Below are 22902 nucleotides of genomic sequence, written 5' to 3' on the forward strand. Positions count from 1 at the left end.
CTCTGCATATATTAATAACTAATTTTCCATCCCGCAGCAGATTTTACATTGGTTTCGTACCTGCATACAGGATCCTTTGTCATAATTGTCCCTTCCCTGTGTGTTCAAGTTACCACGAAAGCAGAAAAAAGCCAACACACAACTGACTGCTCTCCTGCCGTCATATTTTTTTTTTTACACTGCAGCTGTTTCAAATGTAAGATTTAGCCCATCTTTTTCGGATTAAATTATCTATCACAGTATGGTTAAAACATGATAAATGAATGGTAATGAGGGAAGTAGTATTAGCATGGGCGGACGGATGGTGTATAGAGGGGATTTGGGCCACGCCCTACTAAGGAGAAAGAGATTTTTTTTTCCCGAACCAATTCCAAAGATCCTTAGTACTAATATTCCGTTCAGCTGTCTCTGCCAGCAAAAGTAGTTATTATCAGTGTTATAGACATTATTATTTGTCCAATCGGAATCCTCAGATTCAAGACATGTTTTAAATGGTCCTGCCTCTTTAGGGGCGATTTGATTGACGTGATAATCGCCCAAGCATTCTCCCATTGACTCTCCTGTTAAAACTTTTTTTTTTTTTTTTAGAAAAATTACTCTCCAATGCCTTTTCAATGAGGATTTTGGGGCTCGCCCAAACACATGCGTCATTTACTTACTTGAGCAAAGAGAGGACGGGATATCTTCGATCAAGTCATGTCTCTCGATAAGTTGTTTGCCTCTCTGCTCACGGCACCCCAAGCTAAGCTCACTGTTTTTTTTACCAGTGCCACAGAGTTCACACTTTCATACATGTTAGCTGTTTATGGCTCAGAGCAGCGGACATCAGTCGTTTGAGGCGACGTTCATTAGCCTGTTTGCTAACATTGTTGATATTTGTATCCCCCAGGGTTTAACTGCAGGTAAAACTTCATTCAAATCAGACAAAATAAACTGTTTTGTGTAAGAGAGTATTGTAAGATGCATTCAGGAACACATCTGAAGATATTCAATTCTTTCCTTTGCACTTAATGAATAATTTGACTGCACTATTTTGTCATATGTTTGTTGTATGTATCTGGTAAAGGTTGTGAAAGCTCTTGATCCTTGGTAAGTTTATAAATCCTTGACTTAATATGCTGCCCCTGTCTTTATGTGGTTGCTGGACACATATTGTGTTCTGTTTAGCTATTTCACATCATACATTCGATTCATGTAAATAATATTTGTTTATCAAGTTGCCATCTAGGAGACACAATAAGGACTCTCTTAATCATCTAACAACAAATTGATACTGTCTTGCTTTATGCACCTATTGAATGGGTCACCTTAATCATTATCAGAAAAAATTGCCCCCCAACCCCCTGAAATTTACTTCAGGAGCTGCCACTGAGTATTAGTATTAGCAGTAAGTAATAGCATGGTATTTCAACTTCATACATGGTAACTTTTCTGACTCATGTGAAGACATTACATTGATAATACCTTTCCTTGCCATGCTATTACCTTCGATATTGATTTTTTTTTTTAAAAGGATTTCTGTTTGATTTCTGTTCTGTTTTACAGAGCAGGAGATTGCAGTAGAAATAGTACGCAATTACTACACCAGACCTCCATGTCACAAAATGACCGTCATACCATTGCCATTCTGTCACTGTCATGTCTTCTGTCAGGACACCACAGTGGATCATCTGCCCCTCATCGTGTCCTGTCCCTCTTCTGTTATACAAACTGTCCTCATGTCCTCCTTCACAGCATCCACACGCATTCTCTATGGTCTTCCTCTTTTTCTCCTGCCCAGCAGCTCCATGTTCAACATCCTTTGTCCAATATAATATACTATCCCTCCTCTGCATGTGACTAAACCATCTCAACGTTGTGCCTCTCTTACTTTATTTCCACTTCCATATTCAACATGAGCTGTCCCACAAATATGCTCAGTTCTAATCCTGGTCACTCCCAGTGAAAAATCTCTGCATCTTCATCTCTGCCACCTCCAGCTCTGCCTCCTGTCATTTAGACACTTCCTGTCACTATCTGTGAGGGAGAGCACATATTGCCCTTCTCATAAATGTCCTCGAAGGAAAAAATAAACTGAAAGACAGGATGATGCAGCAAGGACTGTCACTCATGGCCAGTAATCAGAGCTTCTTGGACAGCTGGACTTCAATGACTCAAGGCTGATAAAAAAAAACAAAAAAACTGCTGCTTCACTGCAGTTTTGTGTGACATACAGCTTCTTTGCTACATTTGATTTGATGTTTAAAAACAAACATAATTTCAAAAGTGTAATGATCATCCGTCTCTTTAAAGACAAATGAGGAAGCACAGTGAATATTTGTGGTTTGTGAAGTAAAATAAATGACAGTTATCCTCCTGGTCAAGTCATATTAAATTTACATTTTTTTTCCCCCACAGTTGGGACATTAGAGACACAATGTGGCACTCCAACCCAAGGAAAGTGTATGAAAAATATATGATAATGACTCCGAATCCATACATTATTGATCTGATAATTACAGAAAGCTTTTTAGAAGCATTGCCAAAACCACAATTTATTTACACACAAAGTCTATTTCTCCCTTTCGTTTCCATTCTTATTAAAGTGTCATCGCCACAGAAAATCCACTCTGGTTACGTTGTTGTTGATGTTTTTTGCTTCCTTTTCCAAAATATCTGCCTATATCTATGAATGAAGGAATTCACTGGTTTCACTGTATAGTCAAACCAATGAATCGATAAATAAAACACATATAAAAAAGAAGCTGCAACAGCTGCAATGCATGACATGGTAGTTTTAAAATGAAATTAAATAACAATATAAATTTAGTGTAACAAATAAAAAAAGCTCAGTTTTTCTCAAATTCTCAGGAGCTCTATGTAAGAACACAAATGTTTGCAAAAAGGTCAGTCCTGACTGACAGTTGAGTCCAAATCCTTAAATAATATCCGAGTGAACTCATGAGATTCATGACAGCAGCAAAAGGTCCAGATAATTCACAGTGGGCGTGTTCTGTCTCATTCATGTTCAGGGAGATTTTTCTAAAACTATATTCAATGAAGTTACAATACAGCTGCAACAAGGACATCAGAAAATGAGATGAATGTGCTGAATGTTATATATACTCCATTATAAATAATAATAATGATTAAGAAAAACAACACTAACCTGGCAGGCGTTATAAAGGAGTTGGTGTTCAAATTTCTTGATGCCCAGGATCTGCTGAAACATCTCATAGAGCTGGTCTTTGCTGAGGATGAGCTCAGAGGCAGCGCTGGCTGTCATCCTCTGCTGGTGCTTCCTGGGATCCTCTTCACCGCGGTAGATGGCGTCAAACTTGGCAAGCCAGGAGCTCAGGACAGTCTCTTTGCTCAGGCCATCAATCTCGGGCAGACTGCGCACACGCTTCTCTATATGCTTCTTGAAAACTTCCCGGGAGTCACTGGCTGAGCAGCCGCCACTCTGCACCATCCTGGAGACACGGTCACTTTTTAGGAAGACCTGCAGTCAGTGAGATGTTTTGTTAACTCACAGATCCACACTGACAAATCACTTGGGGTTTCTAAAACTGCAAATGTTCTGCTGTATATTGTAAATGGTAAATAATGGTATAATAATAATGAACATTAAGAGTGTTCAGGCACACTGCGCAGGCAAATTGAAGTACTGAGGCGATAATTGACCAACAAAAACTATTTCACTTAGGGCTGCAACTAAAGATTATATTCATAATTGATTAATCTGTTTTATCCACAAACCAAAATTAATCTATTTTTTATGATTTCTTTATTGTATGGAGCAAAGAAACCAGAAAATATTCACATTTAAGAAACTGAATGCTTGTTTTAATTATTAAAAAACACTCAGAGAGCCCCAAATTTTCACTGCAATGGCAACGAGACAGTGAACGTTTTCAGAAACTAAAGCCGTTGCACACGCCTCTGTTTCTGTAGACACTCACTGACCTGCACCAAAGTCCACAGAGAAAATCTATGGTTTATCAACATTCAACTATTTTGTGAATTTGGTGTTTAAAATTAATTGTTCAGATTTACCAAAGTTGCACAAGCTCGACAAAAGAGGCAGTAGTGCACTTTGGTGCAGAGGAGTGAGCAATGTACAACCTTCAGAAAAGCTTCAGAAACCTTGAGTTTCTATCTGGAAAAGACTAGTGTCTAAATCTAGCGTCAAAATAAAGTGGAGTGGAATCAGTGGTTCACCCAAAGTCAACAAAGCCTTTAGAAAATTCCTCAAAAAACTCAGAAATAAGCATTGCTGGTACATGTTTCCACAACAAGTGTGAATTGACATATTTAAACGATTGAATGAGCGTGTTTTTGATGACAGATTAATTCCCGCCACCTGCTGCCATCACTGTCTGACCCTTTGTCCCTGTTTTTCTTTTAGCCTTCTATTTCTGTCCGCCTCCCTCAGTTTCAGCCTGGAGCTAAAGCCGAGCTGGGATCTTTAGGTTTTAATTGAATTGGATAACCTGTGCCACCATGCTGCATCTGTTAAATATCACACCGCTCTCATCTGGCTTGCTGGTGCTACCACATTAACTGATAAGGAGGTGCCAGTCAGTGTGTCGGTGCCACTTCCCTAGCACAGATACTCTACCTTGTTCTGCTCCCAACCTGGATCACCTCTCAGCACATACACAAATACTTCACATGCTGTGTACACACAGTATACGCACAGAAATAAGACAGATTGAATCGTCTAGCTGTCAGGCCATTTAATAACTTTACAAATGTAAAAGAAGAAGAGCAGTACGGGCAAAATTGCCTGTTGTGACACAGGATTTTTCAGCTGATGTTCAGTCTGCTGTTTTGTGTTTGAAGAAATGTACATATGGACTTTACAAAGGTAAACTCACTCCTTATCGGTGTCTTATCTACCAAACTTGCCACAACATTTCAGTTATTCATTCAGCTTTGGATACCTTCCATGCTAATTTGAGTTTTACAAATGAACAGATTCTGTCAAAACGTCTGCATTATTAATTTAGATGACATGAACACTGCAGACACGTCTAACTCATTAACAATGATGAAGAAATAAATTGATATATTTTATTGATTCAGAGAAATTGGCTTCTTCTCAAATCAGTGGATGTTAGGGCTGTAACGATACACAAACTCAATTTTATTTGAACAACATTTACTTATACCAACTTCATGTAAGGTTTAATAATAAATATTTTGTAACACTGTGAACAGATTTGAACATAAATAACCAAAGATTTAATAATAAAAAATACAAAGTAAATGATCAATCAGACTGGGATTTGTCCCCAAAGCATGCTGGGAAGTAAGTGTAGTTCTTCATAAACAGCAAAGGTAAGACAACATTTCCGCTTGTATTTCTTAAAAGTCAGTTGTTGTTTTGCTCTTATTTTGGGGCTGGATCCGTGAATATTGTTCGTATAGTGATAAAAAAATGGTACCGTTAGAATCTGTGAATTCTCCGCTGTTTTACATAATCACGCTGACGCTCCGGTTGCCGCTTTTAAACGTGCGCTGTAAGGTTCTTTTTCATCTCCTGCGGGTTTGATCCATCGGTGTTTTAACTGTGTTTGGTGAACATAAGAATGGTTTATGAGCTTTTAGCTGAGGGTCTTACCTTTCTGTGAGTATATGCAGCATTAACTGCATAAGAGATTAACGCGATTAAAAAACATAACGCGTTAATGATGACTGTAATTAATTAATCACAATTAACACGATAATTTGACACCCCTAATAAAAATAATAGTAATTTGAAAAGTTTGGTAGCACTAACAGCTCATATCATGTGGCTGGAAAAAAAAATAACTGGGAGTTAGAAAGGGCGTTTGGCGATCCTGTTTTCTCATGCCGCGAGACAGGTTTGTGGCTCTGAGTATCGCGGTTTCGATTTCGATACGCATATCGTTACAGCCCTAGTGGATGTCAATAATCATTGCAGTGAAAAGTCAGATTAAGTTTTTCTCCCGAGTGCTAGTTGAAGAATCTGGTTTTTAAGGTTTTAAATCATGTTTTAAACCATTTCACAAATCATACAATAGCAATGATGTGTTTTGTATCAAAGTGTGGTTGAAAAGTGCAATAACATTATATTAATATTAACATCAACAATACATATGTTGTTATTGACCTACTGCCCAGCCTGTGTGAATACAAAAGTGTAAGAGATAACACAACTCACCTCATAGTAGCTCTGCACAGCATTGATGAAAGCCTCGTCAGCCACGATCTGAGTGTCTCCACTGAGGAAGGACTGGAAACGCTCTTTGACTGTCTGCAGATGCTGTTTACTGATCTGAAACCAGCAGAAAGAGTTCAGTGTAATTAAACTGCATCATGGTCTACTCTAAATGAGTTGCGTTGATATTAACAAACAATTATAGACAAGTTCAAACTGTTTTCCTACATTGACTCAGTCTTTTACTATTATTTGGCAAGATCATGTCATTGCTTTCCAACCTTTAATCTCACTAATAACTGGATTAATATTTACCTCATTATTGCTACAAATGAGTATTTTGGTGTGCAGTTACACGAACACAGTGGTGTCCACCTCACTAACTTTTGCAGTATATAGCAAACATCAATGTTAACAATACTAATAAAGCCTTGTTGTGAGAAGTTTCCTAATTAAACTATGACTGTTTTGTGGTGTTGAATGTGGTTTAATATGAGATATTAGAAGAGAGCGTGTTCTGCGAGAATTCAGACATAAACAGTGCAAATGCATCTGGGTTTACTATTAAGCAACAGATCACAGGTACCTTTTTTATCTAATGTGTTCTATTATTATAGTAATAACTAACATAAATGTTACCGCCTAATTATCTATGTATGAACCTCCTTTACAATGGTAGTTTTGTTATATGGTATCAAAATTAATTCTCCCATAAAAAAAAAGTATTACAATTGTCGTGTTAAACACCTTTGTAGATTTGTTTTCCTCAAGCCATGGTCCTAATCAGAAATAATGTTCTACTCTATATATCAAGGGTTTGTGAGGAGTGGAGCTGAGGAATTTTGACAGAAGTGTATAGAAAATGGAAAAAAAAAAAATGTTTTACCATATCTCTATCTCCATCTTAATCTAATTTCGCTATACCAGTGCCGGAAGTATATGTGGGGAAGAGGAGGGTGATGAGAGAACAAATAGATCTGCCTCTTGTGAAATGTCTGTAGCAAACTTTGCTCGGCCTATTTATGCTATTTTATTTTAACGTTGGTGATAATTGTGTTATTTTGAGAGCTCAATATTTTGTCAGGTAATGGTATAAAAAGATTGAGAACCACTGTCCTAAACAGATAATAATAAAAATTTAAAAAACAGCTGGCAGTTGTCTAACACACAGGACATGCCATTCAAATTGTCATTAAGATCATAGTTGTCTCAAAATAATAATTTAAAAAAAGCTTAGGATTTGCACAACATTTAGAAAAGAAAAAATAAATATGGAAATGAGTTTCCCTGTGTTTACCAACACGAATTACATTTGTAAAGTTTGGAAACTCTTTGTTTCTACGGATCTGTTCAGAGATGTTTTGGGTAAATTCACACTAACAGTGAATTTACAGTCTCCAGTAACTGTTGCACATCTTTGAAGTGTGAGAGAGAGAAAAAAACATGTAAAATGCACAGTTGCATGGATACAGAACACAGAGGTGCCAGAACGCCTGTATCACATAAACTGAGAAACAGACTGTGGTGTCATGCTTCAACAAAGCTGCTGTGATGAGAACAGTCAGGAGAGGACAAGAAGAGACGGAGACAGCATCTGCTCAATGATATATCCCACAGGAGTGAGCAAAGCAATACTGGAATACTGCTCACTGATTTAGTTTGCTGTATAATACACCAAAATCCCCACCTTACATGCTCAGCATGGTTCAAAATGTTTGGATTGGGAGAGTTTCCGTGTACCACGACTAAAGAAAAGTCTGCATTTGTTGCAGAGCATTTTTCGATTAACTTATAGCGTTATTACAAATGTCACTGGGAGCTAGAATTTCGATTTTCTTTCTTATGGAATTGGCCTCACTGCTGTCTGCATGCAGTTAAAGGACCAAGTGAAGTACCATTCCTTATTTTATGATGTATTATTGTGCTCACTGTGACACATCAAAGTGCCTTACTGTATAGCTCACAAAAACAAGAAATCCACTTTATTTAAAGAGCACTATAGCTCATTCAGAGATTTTTCATAAAGTCAAATTCTCTGGTCAAAATTTCGTCTGCTTGTGTCTTGGCAGAACAAGAGGAGAAGAACACACTTCAATAAGAGAAAATAATATTCTTCTCATAGCAAGTGTCTTGTTATTCATGCCCATTCACACATTGTCTGCATTCAGCCGCCAGAAGCAATTTGGGATACGGTGTCTTGCCCGAACAACACATCATCTTGCGGACTAGAAGAGCCAGGTGTCGAACCTCCATCCAACGCTACCCTGTGAGCCACAGCTGCCAAGAGCTTTTAAATGAATCTGTATAGACAGATTGATTTAATTCAGTCAGTCTGTCTGTGCGGATTGATTTAATTTAGACCTGGGTCAAATATCTGAGACAATTCTTTGTTCTCAGGATGCCTTATTTTTCACCTGATCGATAAATTATCTGGCTCTCAGGTAATGGGTTGGTTTTCTGGAAAAAGGTAACTTTTGCATAGCTGTCTGCAGTGAGGGCAGTCTGACTTCACACTGCCAAAGGCTCCACTGTGACTCAGAGTGAGGAGTTAAAGTTACTGGTATTTATTTCATATCTTGTTTTGTTTTTTCCTGTGGACCATTTTCATTTATCTTATTAGATTTGTTTGATGTGGTTTGGTTTGGTGCAGACAGTTGAATGTCAAGTGTAAACACCAAACTGTCCAAAGTGGTTAACTTATCAAGCATAGGCATAGTGAAACCTCAGATCCATTGAGAATCAAAGGAAATCTCTTTATACAAAGTCTGTCATTGCGCTCACAATTTCAACTTTGTCTTCAGAAATGATCATCTTTGCTTGTATTTGCACTTTATGTGGTGTTTTATATGGAATTGGGTCATTTTCCTCAGCGTTGTCGATAAAGATCAACATAACAGAACCATAAAATAATAAATTACAATAATAAAGACTTGGATAGTACTTGTTGTCTGCCTGGTTTTCTACAGATGGCTGTAGTCTGGAAATCCTCGTAAACCTTGTGATCGTTTGTATAGTAAGTCACACAATTACATGTCATTATATGAATCATCCTTTAACGGTGACAATGAACACTACAATGAAATGACCAACAACAGCCTCCTTTCATGCTGGAAGACTTGACTTCCATTGGCCAGTTCTGTCTGCTGCCGTAGTAACCGTTACCATGGTCACTGCAGGAGGAAGCTGTATGAGATTACAGCTTCCTCAATGGGGGTCAAAGTTCACAGTGAAGATGAACCACAGCTGAGACCGCTGTGCACTGGTGCTGTTTGTCCACAACAGTGTGCAGCAGGGTACGACTGAATACTGATAGAAGTCAGATGGGGGATGTGTGCATCTTGATTTATTTTTCTTTGATTGGCATTGACTCACCAACCTCGTGCAGCATAAGGCTGCAGCGCTCATGTTCTTTCAGGGAAGCATCCTATTGCCAAGAAACTATGATGTCCTTTGCTGAACTCTTGTCTCTTTTCTGCCTGACACTGGCAACATTTATTTGGCCTTATTTAAAAGTGTATGACTGAAGAAGAAGAAGAAGAAGTGGCTATATCACGTCTGAAGCTGCAACAGGGTAAGAGACTGGGATACAAATAGAATTTTTGAAAAGATATTTTAAAAAAGGAAAAAGACAGAGGTGTTTTTTTTAACTGAGACGCTTGGTGGTCATGCTCTCGTCACGTCTGCCATCACTAAACAATCAAAACCTGGAAGCTGCAGAGACTACCTGCCTCACTGAGTTAATATACACATTAAACTAAGAAAAACAATCAAACAAAAGACTATGGATTATCTACGAGTGCATCCTCTACTTCAGCAACTGATTCAGGAGTTTGGTCTGGATGATTTCAGAGTGAACAAAGACCAAATTTGACATACTTCTTGTGGAGAAATTTTAGATATATTAATTTTAATGTGATGAGGAAGGGCCCTGGAGTTTGGTGCCTTGCACAGAACCAACCCAGCCCTTAGGACTGAACTGGTCGACCTTCCGATAATGAGACCTGGTATTTCCCCTTATCCATGAGCTAGTCATTGTAGTTAAATGAAAACCAACACTGACTGTTGAAGACAGGATGCATCGTAAAGTCAGAAACATTCTTAGATCACGTACATTTGTCATATTTACACGTGATGTGTTTGAACTTGTCTGGTAAAATGTCTTTGAAGTAGCCAGTGTCCAAGTTGTTACTTACAATCGCTGGGATCAAAATAAAGCCTGTTTGACGAGTTTTTAATACAGTGACAAGACAAATATGTTTGTGTTGCAAAAGGATGAAACGTCTGACAAACAGTGCTGGTTAACAACATTTAAATGTTGTGCCATGTCATTGACATTGTGTGATGATTTTAAAAGTTTCCTCCTACTTTAGAATGCATCCAAGTGAGTTTTCCTTGATTGACTAGGAGCCCGATAGCAAGCTCCATCTGTCCAAACATTTTGCTCTCAAAGAGGTCAGTTAATGTTGTTTCACCCACTCATTTAACCTTTAACTCTGCGTTTTAGTCAACACCAGTTTCTCTTGTTAGTATTTCAAGTACGACTGCAATGAATTAGCTCCAGAGAACAGTCAAATTCTCCTCTTCTCACATTCAACACTGACCAAAGCTTTTGCCTTCACCAAACAATAAACTAAAGCCAGAGCCACAATTTCTGACACAATTTCAAAGTGAAAAGTACTGAATTTATTCATCTTTGGCTCTTATTGAGAAATATTTGCATCATCATCATCAGCTGAACGGCTTCATACTTTAAGACAAGCCCTTTGCAAAATAAAGCAAAACTTTGCAGCAGATGGTACAGCAATTTAGGTTGCCTAGGCTGCTACTGATAGATGTCATGAGCTGTTTGCATACATAAAAACAAGCCCTGAAAAAAGGTATAGACTAAAATTGTCTGGAGCAACTTTCGCTCACATACAGCCCCTTAGAACAGCTTCTTTTCTGACTTCATTCATGTCTGAAAGAAGCCTCACAGCCAGTATAAGCAGCAGTGTGATTGTGCTGTATGTCAATGGCGCGTTCAGAGCTTGTTCTGCTGCCTCCATTTGACCCAAAATATTGTACTTGAGCTTTGGATTGTCAGTGTCTCGCAAGGAGTGCACACTTTTTTGTGAACAAAAAGCATTTATCCCATAGGGGCCACTACTCTGGGGCCTTAAATTCACTTTCCAGAAAAATGTTGGTTCCACTCCAGTTGTGGATATCAAGAGGCATCTGTCAAAAAGTAACGCTTTGTTAACACTGCCACTCAGACTCAGGAGATACTGTAGAGGAGTGAGAGAAAAAATATACAAACCATCTCTTGATAATAGAGGGGAAGTTGTGAGACAACAAAAGCACACAAAAAACAGCTCACTTTACAAATGTGCATCTAATGGTGCTTTTCCAGCAGTAGCCCGGCTCAGCCCAGCTTAACTCTACAAAGTTTGGTTAATTTTCTATTACTATAGTACATCCTCAACATGGGCGGAGAGCTTTATACGGGACGCAAACACACAAACTAGTGGCGGGCAAAGCATTTGTTTTCAGTATACTGACTCATTAGAATTATCCATCCATCCATTATCTACCGCTTTATCCTCCACCAGAGGGTCGCGGGGGGTGCTGTGCCCATCTCAGCTCACATTGGGCGATAGGCGGGGTACACCCTGGACAGTTCGCCAGTCCATCGCAGGGCCACATACAGAGACAAACAACCATTCACTCACACTCCCACACCTACGTTCAATTTAGAGTGACCAATTCACCCAATCCCCATATCGCATGTTTTTTGGACTGTGGGAGGAACCGTGGGCTCATCAGAATCAGTTAATTAAAAAGATTATTTCAGTACTTCCTGCATGACTGCAGCACAGGCTCTGTTTGACAGAGTTTCCATTTGTGACTCAGTTGATGAATTGAAGTACGGTAGAAGGGGTAGCGATGCGGCTCACGGTTGTCGGCTTTCAGAAGTGCTGTCACTAATAAATGACTCCTCTGTCAAATACTGAGATCAGACATCGTGCTCGTAACTCTTCCAGCAATTAGACTCTCTGACCAACCAGTGGCCGGCAGTCTCTCGACATCACACCTAGTACCGACTCCGCTCATTTTGAGCCTCGTCAGAGCTGGTGCTAAAAAAGTGTCAGATACCATGTACTATCTCTGATGGAAAAAATGAGCAGAATCGAGCCATGCCATGCGACTACTGTATAGTAGTAAAACGCCATAACATTGATTACATAAATAAATTTGCTACATGTGTACACTGTATATTCATTTATTTACTGTGCTTTTGAAAACAGAACTTCCATAAACTGAGGACTGCAGCATGTTGACAGGTAAAACATTACCACAGACTGTGGCAATCTATGAGAGTAAGTATTTGAGCTTGCGTTCTTGCATAAAAATGACCATATATATTAACATTTCGACAGATGTGCATGTCAAAGTGATAGTGTTTTAACTGCTTCTGGCAAAAATGTGGAATGTGATAATATTTCCTGGTTATGAATACGGTTAGGTTAAGGCAAAGCGAGCAACCCTGTGGTTTCATGTAGGCACAAAAGCACTAAGAAATGGTAATATCCTCATAACACCCTTACATCCATCATCTCACATTGTTGCATGCTGCCACCAACCCATCCACCTCCTGGTTAGAATTTTGCATTTAATACAAGCTACATCACTGGAGACACATAAAACAAAATGTGACATTCAAACAAATGTTTCTGTACATAATGTGAAAATGTAACATTTCCCATGGTAGAAAAAGCAAAATAGCAACGTTCCTCTGAGACACAGGGCTCATGCACAATGATCAAAAGAAAAGGGAGTGTGTTCTATTCACACATTCAACCAGTGAGCAGCTTATATATATTATATGATTATTAATGACATGGCATTATTGGGACACAAGATTTTTTTTTCAGTACAACAATGGCTGATGAACAGAAGTACAACTATTTTGCTTTGAGGCTTTTTGAAGTAATTATCTTACTGTAAAGTGGATGTTTTCCTCTCCTGAGAACCATCTTGTACCCTGCCTACAGGAACTCTAAAATTCTAATTTTCTACACAAACCACACTGCAGTGTGTCACTCTGACGACCAGTGGCTACAGCTGCCATATGGGAGCCAGAAAACCCAGATTACATTGCTGTGTGTGTGTGTTTGTGTGTAGGTTTGTCTGCATGTCTGAGTATGTCAGTGTGAGAGCAGATGCCTCCCTCAGTGCATATGCATCTGTACGTGTGTGTGTGTGTGTGTGTGTGTGTGTGTGTGTGTGTGTGTGTGTGTGTGTGTGTGTGTGTGTGTGTGTGTGTGTGTGTGTGTGTGTGTGTGTGTGTGTGTGTGTGTGTGTGTGTGTGTGTGTGTGTGCGCATCACATGTCTCGCTCTGTGGGTGCTATCTATCTGCCAGTAATTGCTCCAGCCAGTGAAGCTGCTAGAGTGGAGCAGGATGTGGCACAAATAGTCTGAAAGCAGAGGGGTATTTTAAGAGCAAAGTCACTTTGTCAAATAACTTGGATTTAGTCACTGGTATTTTTCTTTCATTTAAGATCAGTGTATCTTAAGGCAAAGATGATGAGCATTTCTGAAAACCATCTTTCCTGACGACACTGAGATAATTTCTTTTAAGTTTAAATGTTGCCTGGGCTAACACATCTTAGTCGGTGCTTTTGTTCTCTCCAGACACTTGACCTTTTATGGCTGATTCTTTCCACACCCATGAGTCCTTTCCACGTTCACTATGGCCTGTGTGACGTACAGTAATGTCATCCGTCCATTTCTAAGAGGATAAGCTTGGACCCTCTGTGGTAATTCACATGCAGCCCAAAAATGTAATCATGTCCCCTGTATGGTTGGGTACTGCTCATAATTAAACCGATACCGGTATCAGTATCGCTATCATTACCAAACGGTACCTTATTTGGGTAGTTTTAAAATGTTTTTCAGGTGTAAAACAAAGCATGTTTCAGTTTTTATTAAGATTTAAGAACAGTAAATAAATAAACATAAATAAATGTTAGTTAGAAATAAATATAGAACATTTAGTACCAGATCAACAACAACAACAACAAGACCTCTCTTGTTTCTTCTTTTTTTGTCTGTCCTTTGTCCCTTGTGACAAACAAGTGTTTACACCAGCTGCGGACTGTGAGCTAATCGACCCGAAAGTTTGCCACACAGCTAACACTAGCCACAGACAGCAGGCTAGCGACAAGCAAACACTTTCTGAGGCGCCAGTGGGCCTTCTGTCACACAAATAAAACACTTGATAATGTTATACTTCAAATTCAAACAAAACAGTCACTCATTCACTTGGCCTTCGATATCACTGACACCTTTCTCCCACCTGCAACATGACACAACATGATGAGAATTAGAAACATCCTCTCCCTAAAGAACTCTGAAAATCTAATCGCTTTAATTAATGGTGTCTAGTCTGTTCTACTGCAGTTCCTTATTAAAAGGATGGTCTAATAAGTCTGCAAAAAGCCCCATGCCACATGATCTTAAATGCTGCAGCAGCAGCCCAAACAGGGACCAGAAAAAGACGAACCACATTACAGATGAAGTTGAACTATTTTACAGTTAGTGCTGCTTCAGCTGAACTTGAACTATTCCTCAGGCATGGTGGACCTACTGTCGTTTAGTCAGGCTTCCTTCTTGTTCAGAATACCAGGTGATGAGATGGTGATGCAGAATGAGACTCCGTGACACAAGACTTTTCACCCAACAAAGAGATCTTTATTTTGTTACAAGTCAAGTGTCAATTCCAAGCGCTGCAGTTCACTTAGGAGAGCTTCAGCCAGATTCCCAAGAAGCTCTAACTCTCTATACATCAACTTATGCCCTTGTTTAGCCATTTGACCTTCAGTCTCCCCTCAGGGAACACATCCAAGGACAACTGCCTAACCTATGCATACACTATGGTCAACCGAAAATGCAGAAGGCAATGCTTCAGGTAAAGTCTACAACTTCCGTAAACATAATTATTGGGCATTGTGTATCTAGTTACAAAATATATATGTGGACACAAACTTATAGTGCATCGTAAACATATTTGTTGTGTTAATGTGTGTATCTAAGACACTTCACTACCATTTTCACTTCTCCACTTGACACTATGCCTTAATATGTATGTTGCAATCTGACATCAAGTAGCTTATCAAACAGCGTATTTTAAACTGTATAACTTCAAATGCTGCCCTCATCGATTCAACTCTATTCAAGCTACCTGTTAATTTGACAAAATAATCACAGCACTTCTGAAAACATTATGTCTCCAGCCACAGCAGTAGCCAGCGCAGAGGCATAAAAATAACACAGCTACACAGCGGACAGTAAATACAGGGTATTGTGGTTTAATTAAATGTTTTAGAGATGTGTGAAGTGCTGGGAGGTCTCTTTTTTTTTAGCTCTGTGATTAAGGCTATGTTCAATAAACAATGTGGTATTACCAAGCACATTATTTATTTCCAATTTAATACAGATTAGTTTTGACAGTTCACATTCCTAACTCCAAGTGTCTCACATCTGACTTCCATGTGAACGCAACTGTACTCTGAAACCACACACATGTGCACACTCCACTCCATTGTCTGACTTTTCCAAGCTGCCTTGTGGATTACAATGACTGTGGTATGATTTCGTGTTGCATCTACACAGCCCTGATAAAATCAGTTCTGAAAGGTGAAGACGACATGTAGCCAGGTATTTTTGAAAGTTGAGGTCTTCCTCCTCCGTTTTTTAAAAATAATCCTATCCACTCCTCGCTTGCCAAGTTCTCAAAAACATCACAACACATTGCTGCCAAAAGCATGCCGCGTCAACCGGTTCCAACCAAACCTGTAATGCCAATCAAAAGAAAGACAGACAGACAAACACCTCACTGCTTGTTCTCGAAGGTATTGGACTGGTACCAAAGTTAAGCTATTCCTCAACATCACACTGAAATACAAAAAACACACATTCCAGTCCAAGTACACCAACCTCCTCAACCACTACTACATTTATGTGTTGTTATTCTCAGTTTCCAGGGCTCTAAATTGCCAGGGTAATGTGAATGACAGGCATATCTGGAGTATAATTTATGCACTTTTAAACAAAAAAAGTGAGTAGTGAGTAACTTCACGTCACTCCAGTCTGATAATCAAAATGAAGTCTACATCCTGCGTCTCTTAATTTCGGCTCTAGAAGATCCGATATACAATATTTTACAATAAACTGCTAATTAAACATACATGAGGTTAGTGTTAGAATTCCTAGCATAAAGTTTAATCAGCTAGCATGGAGTGGTTTCACACCCTCACATCATTATCACATGTTTCGTTATTAAGTTAATAAATGCTATCACAGCTGCCACTATGCTGTATTGTAAATGAAGCAAACACATTCGCTTTACACCATTTTATCTTTGTTTGTTACATTAATTGATTTCTCTTTGGGTTTTTTTACCATGTGCTGCAGTACAGGTCTCCTTCCTGGTTTGGCTATGGGGCGTGGCTGCGGGTGGAGCCTGGTTAAATACAGAGGTGCAGTACATGGACCAAACCAAAAGCTGCATTAAAATGGGGGTGGGGGGTGGAGGATAGTGGGGGGGTTGTTTGTTTTTGTTTTTTGACTGTTTGAGTATGTTTGGTTTGCGTCAGATTCCTTAATTAATACATCTAATATCTTGATTGTATTTGTTTGTATTGTGAATTATTTTTGGGGGGTTAAATAAAACCCATTTAATAAACTTAATTTCCTTTGTCCTTTGACTTCTTGTTTCACGACAAGGGCATTTCTTAAGTAAGTATTATGACAGTTTGGTTTGGTTTGGTACAGTATAGTAGAGAATGGTAAAAACCCAGAGTGTGCGTGAGGACATTTATTTATTTATTTTTAAATTGATTATTCTTTCCGAATCATATATAAGATGTATAAAATAATACAGGTGGAGTAGTGGTTAGCACTGTGCCTCACAGAAAGAAGGTCACTGGTTGTGTGTTTGTGTGTCGCTGAGTACACATCCAAGTTTGCAGTATTTCATTTGATTTCCTCTGAAATCAAACACTGCAGGTTTGTGTGATTGACAAAGTTTCCCAAAAACAATCCAGGTGAACAGACGTGCACATGATCCATACAGGGAGATTCCTGTAAAACATAAACATACACACTCATGCTCTTACGAATATTGGTGTTGACATTAACCCTTTTTCCTCCTTTACCTCCCTAAATATGATGATATAACACTAAAGAAACCCATAATCCCAGATTATCATATTGAGAAAATTCTCATTAGTGTGAGGGCTCCCATTTACATATTCACACACAAGGATTTCATACACACACATGCTGGTTTTGAATTCTTTGTGTGGAGATAATGTAATAGACAATTCATTCCTTAGTCCCTTATGCTAACCTTAACCATCACAACTAAATTCCTAACCCAAATTGTTCTCACAAACATAGGAGCTTGACAATTGGTCCACACACCACTACCACAGTCTTCTTCCTCATGTAAATCCAAAATAAAGAAAAACTACTAATCTGTGACTAATGTTCATTTTTAAATGCTTCTTTTTGAGAATGTATGGAAACTACTTTCAGACAGCTTTGAAACACACCACCCACTCATTCCTGGCACCAGATCAGCTGCTGGCTGCCATCCTGTCAAAAGTTGAACTGTGGCCAGCTTCTCCTCTCCAGCCAGCGGACGGTCCTCACCATCAGAAAATAATCTACTTCTTACAATCGGTCACATTAAATGTACATTTTATGTTAAGCATTTTGAGTTGTTAATGTATATATAGAGCTTTCTGTCACAACAGATTTAGAGTAATCTAGCACTATGGCATCAGGGATTAGTCCAAGGACTCATCAGTAAGCGGACACAGACAGTGTGAGCATGTGTCAGTTAGTCTTCTGTGCTGTGGAATCCTGACCATCTTTATGGTGCAAAGATTTACATCGCTTGTACCCTGGTTAGCCAGAGACATTTGGTGTCCTTTTGTTGGTTAACCTAAAATATATTTGGTATTTTGGAAACAGACCTATAAACTGAGAATGTGATGGAGACTGGTTTGAAGATCTTCACAGAGAAAATGAGCCTTTTAAGCCATCTGGGACAAGGTAGCTCCTGGTCACCTATACTGCCTTGTTTGTGTCACTAAAGTAAATCTGAACAAAGAATGTCAAACACCCAATTCACGAAATAACACGTTTGAACTGATGGAGGCAGCAGTGGATCAACACCTTCTGTGTGCTGAGATGTAGACTTTGATGCTGGGAGAGAGCAACACAAACTTCAGTTTCCTGTTAGAAAAGACTGCGTAACAGTGAAATAAAATGGCAAATAGTTAAGATGGCATGGATTGTTGGGGTGAGCCATTTGTTAAAATCTGTTTTCCTTGGTGTCCCTACTGGCACCCATGTTTCCACTCAGTGTGCTTGACTGTCTCATACTGGTTGTAGATGCTGGCATTGTGTCCACAGCACAGTCAGAGCTGATTATGTGTCAACGTGAACTTTATTTTTATTTTTTATTTTTTTTTTGACAGGGCCAATAAACTGTGAATGTGGACAGCTACTTTCTCTCCTGTTGACATCTTTGATTTCGTAGATCACAAATCTTTCTAGATTTTCTAAATTTCTAATTTTCTGAGGTGAAACTAGAATGTAGATTAGGTTTACATGGATATTTATGAACTGCAGTGGTTCATGGATTGATTAAAAAAAAATAACAAAGTGAAAATAACAGAAAATCAAAATTTCCATTTAAAGCTCCCATAGAGTGGTCCTGTTGCACATATATGTTAGTTATGGAGGTCTACTTACATACATTAACTCGTTTTATGGTCAAAAACCTCCTAGTTGCTGTAAACGCAGAGCCAGAGATTACAATACAACACAGCGTTCTCAGCAGTGGCTGAACTATTTATTTGTTTTCGAAACTTCAGGGCTTCGTAAACAAGGTAATGACGCAGATACACACTAAACAACAGCGTTAATAGGAACTTCCAGTCTAGGTCTGCTGACCACTGCTGCGATAAAATACCTACTGATGCATCACAGTTGAACACAGCTGAACTCACATGTGGAGGCATCAAGTGAAATGGAAATCACCATTACTTTAGCAACAATAGCAACTATTGCAACATAGTTAAAATGTTCTGCTCACCTCTGACTCTGCTTCCTCCAGCACTGAGCGTAAGACCTGCCCATGGTCAAGCGTTAACCCAACAAGAATCCAGCGTACACATCATTGTAATCAATCAGTAAGTGTTTGTATTAAAAACAAAAATGTAAAGGAATTGCAGAGCAGCTGCTGTAGCTTTCATTTGAGATGAGGTGTGTGTACAGTTTAAAGGGGAAATAAGTAGTTTATAGTGCCATCTAGAGGAGAGGCTGAAATTTACAACAAAGACCTGCTGCTCTGCTCACCCCCTCCCTTCCCTGAGCGCTACGGTATCCGCAGCTGGTCAAATGTCGTCCTCGTCGTCTTTCTCCGTGTCAGCAGATGAGGTTCGTGAGGCGAGGGAGAGGGCGAGCTACCGTGGCCGTAGCAGACGAAGTGGAGAGAGAGGAGGCGGGACTTCCGCTACAAGTAAAGAGACGCTTGTTTTGTTCTCTCGCGTTTGTCCTCACAGGCTCCGGTAGAAACATGGCGTCTCGCTGCTAACAGTGGCTATGCAACCGCGGTCCGCGGTCATGTTATTTTACATGACTTTTTTGAAACACTACGAAAATGAAACAAAAACTATTATACAGCGACTAGACAATGCAGGAGCACATAATATGTATAAAAAGAGGATTTTGGGTTATATAAACCCATAAATACTACATATTGTACCTTTAACAGTTTAAACAGTATTTACTGAGTCACTATTTCAGGCGAAATTTCAGTTTTGCCTTGAACTACTCTAATGAAGAACTACTCCAATGAAGAACTGCTCTAATGTGTCATCTGGAGGAAATGACACATAAGTGAGGCTACATCAAGAGTGCCCACTTTGTTTTCTATTTTTGTCACATTATAGCAACACTTCTTCTGTTGTACATGGATGTATGGACCCATTTGAGAGGCTTCCTGTTAAGCACTGCTGTTGTCATATCTATAAATATCAACCATCAGTGACAACCCATGACAGGCTGAAATGCAGTTGTGGACAAAAATATATATATAGTAGGCAGGGTTTTTTTTTTCCATCCATCTTCTACCGCTTTATCTTCCACATGAGGGTCACGGGGGGAGCTGGTGCCAATCCCAGCTGACAAAGAGCAAAAGGCAGGGTACACCATGGACAGGTAGCCAGTCCATCAAACGGCCGCATAGAGACAAACAACCATCCACTATCACACTAATTGGACTCAATTTAGAGTACAATTTCTAATCCCCAAATCTGCATGTTTTTGAACTATGGGAGGAAACCGGAGAAAACCCAAGAACACAAAACGCACACTAAAAGAAGGTGGGATCAGCTGGTGATGCATTTTCACTTATAGGGCAGTCCTTCTCATTTAACAACACAGTGACTTCCAGTCAATTACAACTGACACAGTATATGGAAGACGGATGTGTCCTCTATATATCATGTCGGCTGTAGGATGCAGACCCTTCCATGGCTTGAGCCTCCAAATCAACCAGAGTGTTTTTTATGGTTGGTCTGGAACTTATAAGCAACCTTATAAGCAAAACAAAAAGTAACAACATGCTGGTCTTAATATTTAGCCTCACTATTAGATATCACTCGTTTAAATGTAAACAATGACCTATGGGTGAAATGTAGCAATGTATGTAGTAGCATCAACTCTTTTTCTGGAGACTGTGCCTTAGTTTAGAGTGAGTAACAGTTCAGTTCAGGGAAAGATCAAGCTTTTGTCTCCCTAGCATCAACATCCTTTCCATAAAAACAGACTAGAATGTCCTCATAACCCAATACAAATTGGGAACATGTTCTTTACAAAACAAATGTGCATGATTGAGGATGAAGTGTTGGTGTGTGGGAAGATATATTTTTTAGATGAAACTACTGTACAATACATAGTCTACTCAGAATAGAATAGGCCCAGAAGTGATTCTATTTAAGCAGAATGTAATGACCTTGAAGTGTAATATTTCACTCATTATTTATGACCTCTCTTCATGCCACATGCCCTGTGGTCCTGCAGAGACAATGATGATGTGTATCATACTATGTTTGAGTTTGAATGGATTGGATTTGTATGATGACTCACTCCCAGTCTAATTACACCAAACTCATTGCTTTCTGTGAGGGGATGGACCCCCGTGCATCGAAGCATGTGTTGTATGTTCATGTGTGCTGCGTGTGTCTGTGTGTGTGTGTGGGTGTGCGTTTGTTTATGAACACAGCAGGCCATCTGACAAGGCTTTCATCATTATTAGCAGCCTACATGCTGTCCTCATGAATTATGCAGACATTTTTAAACTGTTTCTTCAACACACACATGTGCACACATGGATAACCTTTCGGTTGGCATAATTTCAAAAGGTTTTCCTTTCTTTAACCCGCCTGCTTCTGTGTTACCAGGCTCACTGACGGTGACAACAATGAGAACGTGTTAGTTTTGGGGAAAAGTCTATAGTTACAGCTTGAGTTGAAGAACATCTGTATTGTTTCACATGTGCTTTTGTGGCTTATCCGTTGTCTATGCTCTATTGAGAGCATAGAAGAAAAGCTATGTTTTCTACCTTTTGATTGATTGCTAGCAGAAATGACATGAGCCAAGTGTATGTCTTGTCCACACAAACTGATATTCCCCCCTCTGTCCACACAAGAACATAAAATAAATACAAATGCCCAAACAAGCATATCAGGCCAGTTGGTGGCAAGAGTCAACAGTTCTACCATCTCCTGATTCAAATTAAAAAATGTATCGTGGACTTTGAAACACAGATTAGTGACCAAACTATTATTGGGTGAGCCTGATGCCTGTGGCTGCAGCTAATGTGGTGTAGCAATGTTAAAATTAACAACAAACACCGAATTAGACCCAACAGTACTAGCTAATGTAGCCTGCAATGATGAGGTCAGTATATATTCTGTATAACTAGAATTAGAACAAACAAACACAATTTATTTTTAATTATTGCAGTCTGGAAACAGAAAACTTTGCTCACTTGAGGACATTAATCAGATTTCACATCCATAGCTCCCTCTGCAGATTTGAACAGCTTAGTGCTACTGTTCTCAAATATGCAGTAAATGGACAGCATTCATAAATAGCTTTTTTATGACAAGCATAAAGAGCTTTTTCTGAACAACCACCTAAAATGATTTATACAAGAATAAAAAATAGAAAAGGTACAAAGTGCTTTGAAATACAAAACAAACGCGGGATACTCAGGGACAGAAACCAAGGTAACATGAAGGCAGAAGCTTTAACAAAACACCAAATGTCAATATACTAAAAGCAAAAGAGAAATCAAAGAAGGCAACATCACATAAACACAAGTATGAATAAAATAATATGACAAGCAGACAACTGCACATAAAACTAAGTCTGTAAAAATCATTTTTAGGAAGTGGTTTAAGAGAATTCGCTGAACCTGAAAGCCTTATCTTCTCAAGTAGCTCCTTCTAAAGATGAGGGGTCCTGATGGCAAAAGCATGGTCACCTTGAGAGTTAAGTCTCTTCCTTGGAGCAGATAAAAGGGCTCACCTGAGAATTTAAGGCTGTGAGCTGGCTCACATGAGGTCAAGATGTCTGCTTTATAGCTGGAGACGAGACCCATGTGAGCTTGATG

At 39.1% G+C, this 22902-nt stretch overlaps 1 protein-coding gene across 2 annotated transcripts in view; it reads right to left on the reverse strand.

The window, feature by feature from the left end:
- The window catches only part of cadpsa (Ca2+-dependent activator protein for secretion a), a gene marked incomplete at both ends in the record, with an annotated part of 130172 nt that overhangs the window by 96345 nt on the left and 10925 nt on the right, over positions 1 to 22902 (reverse strand). For both annotated transcript variants that reach the window (XM_083892288.1, XM_083892287.1), the window contains 2 exons: positions 3149 to 3481; positions 6170 to 6283. In XM_083892288.1, coding sequence (XP_083748414.1) covers positions 3149 to 3481; positions 6170 to 6283 — 447 coding nt within the window. The remainder of the gene's footprint in view (positions 1 to 3148; positions 3482 to 6169; positions 6284 to 22902) is intronic.

Source organism: Microchirus variegatus (genome assembly GCF_963457635.1).
Source record: "Microchirus variegatus genome assembly, chromosome: 7".
Lineage (NCBI taxonomy): Eukaryota > Metazoa > Chordata > Actinopteri > Pleuronectiformes > Soleidae > Microchirus > Microchirus variegatus.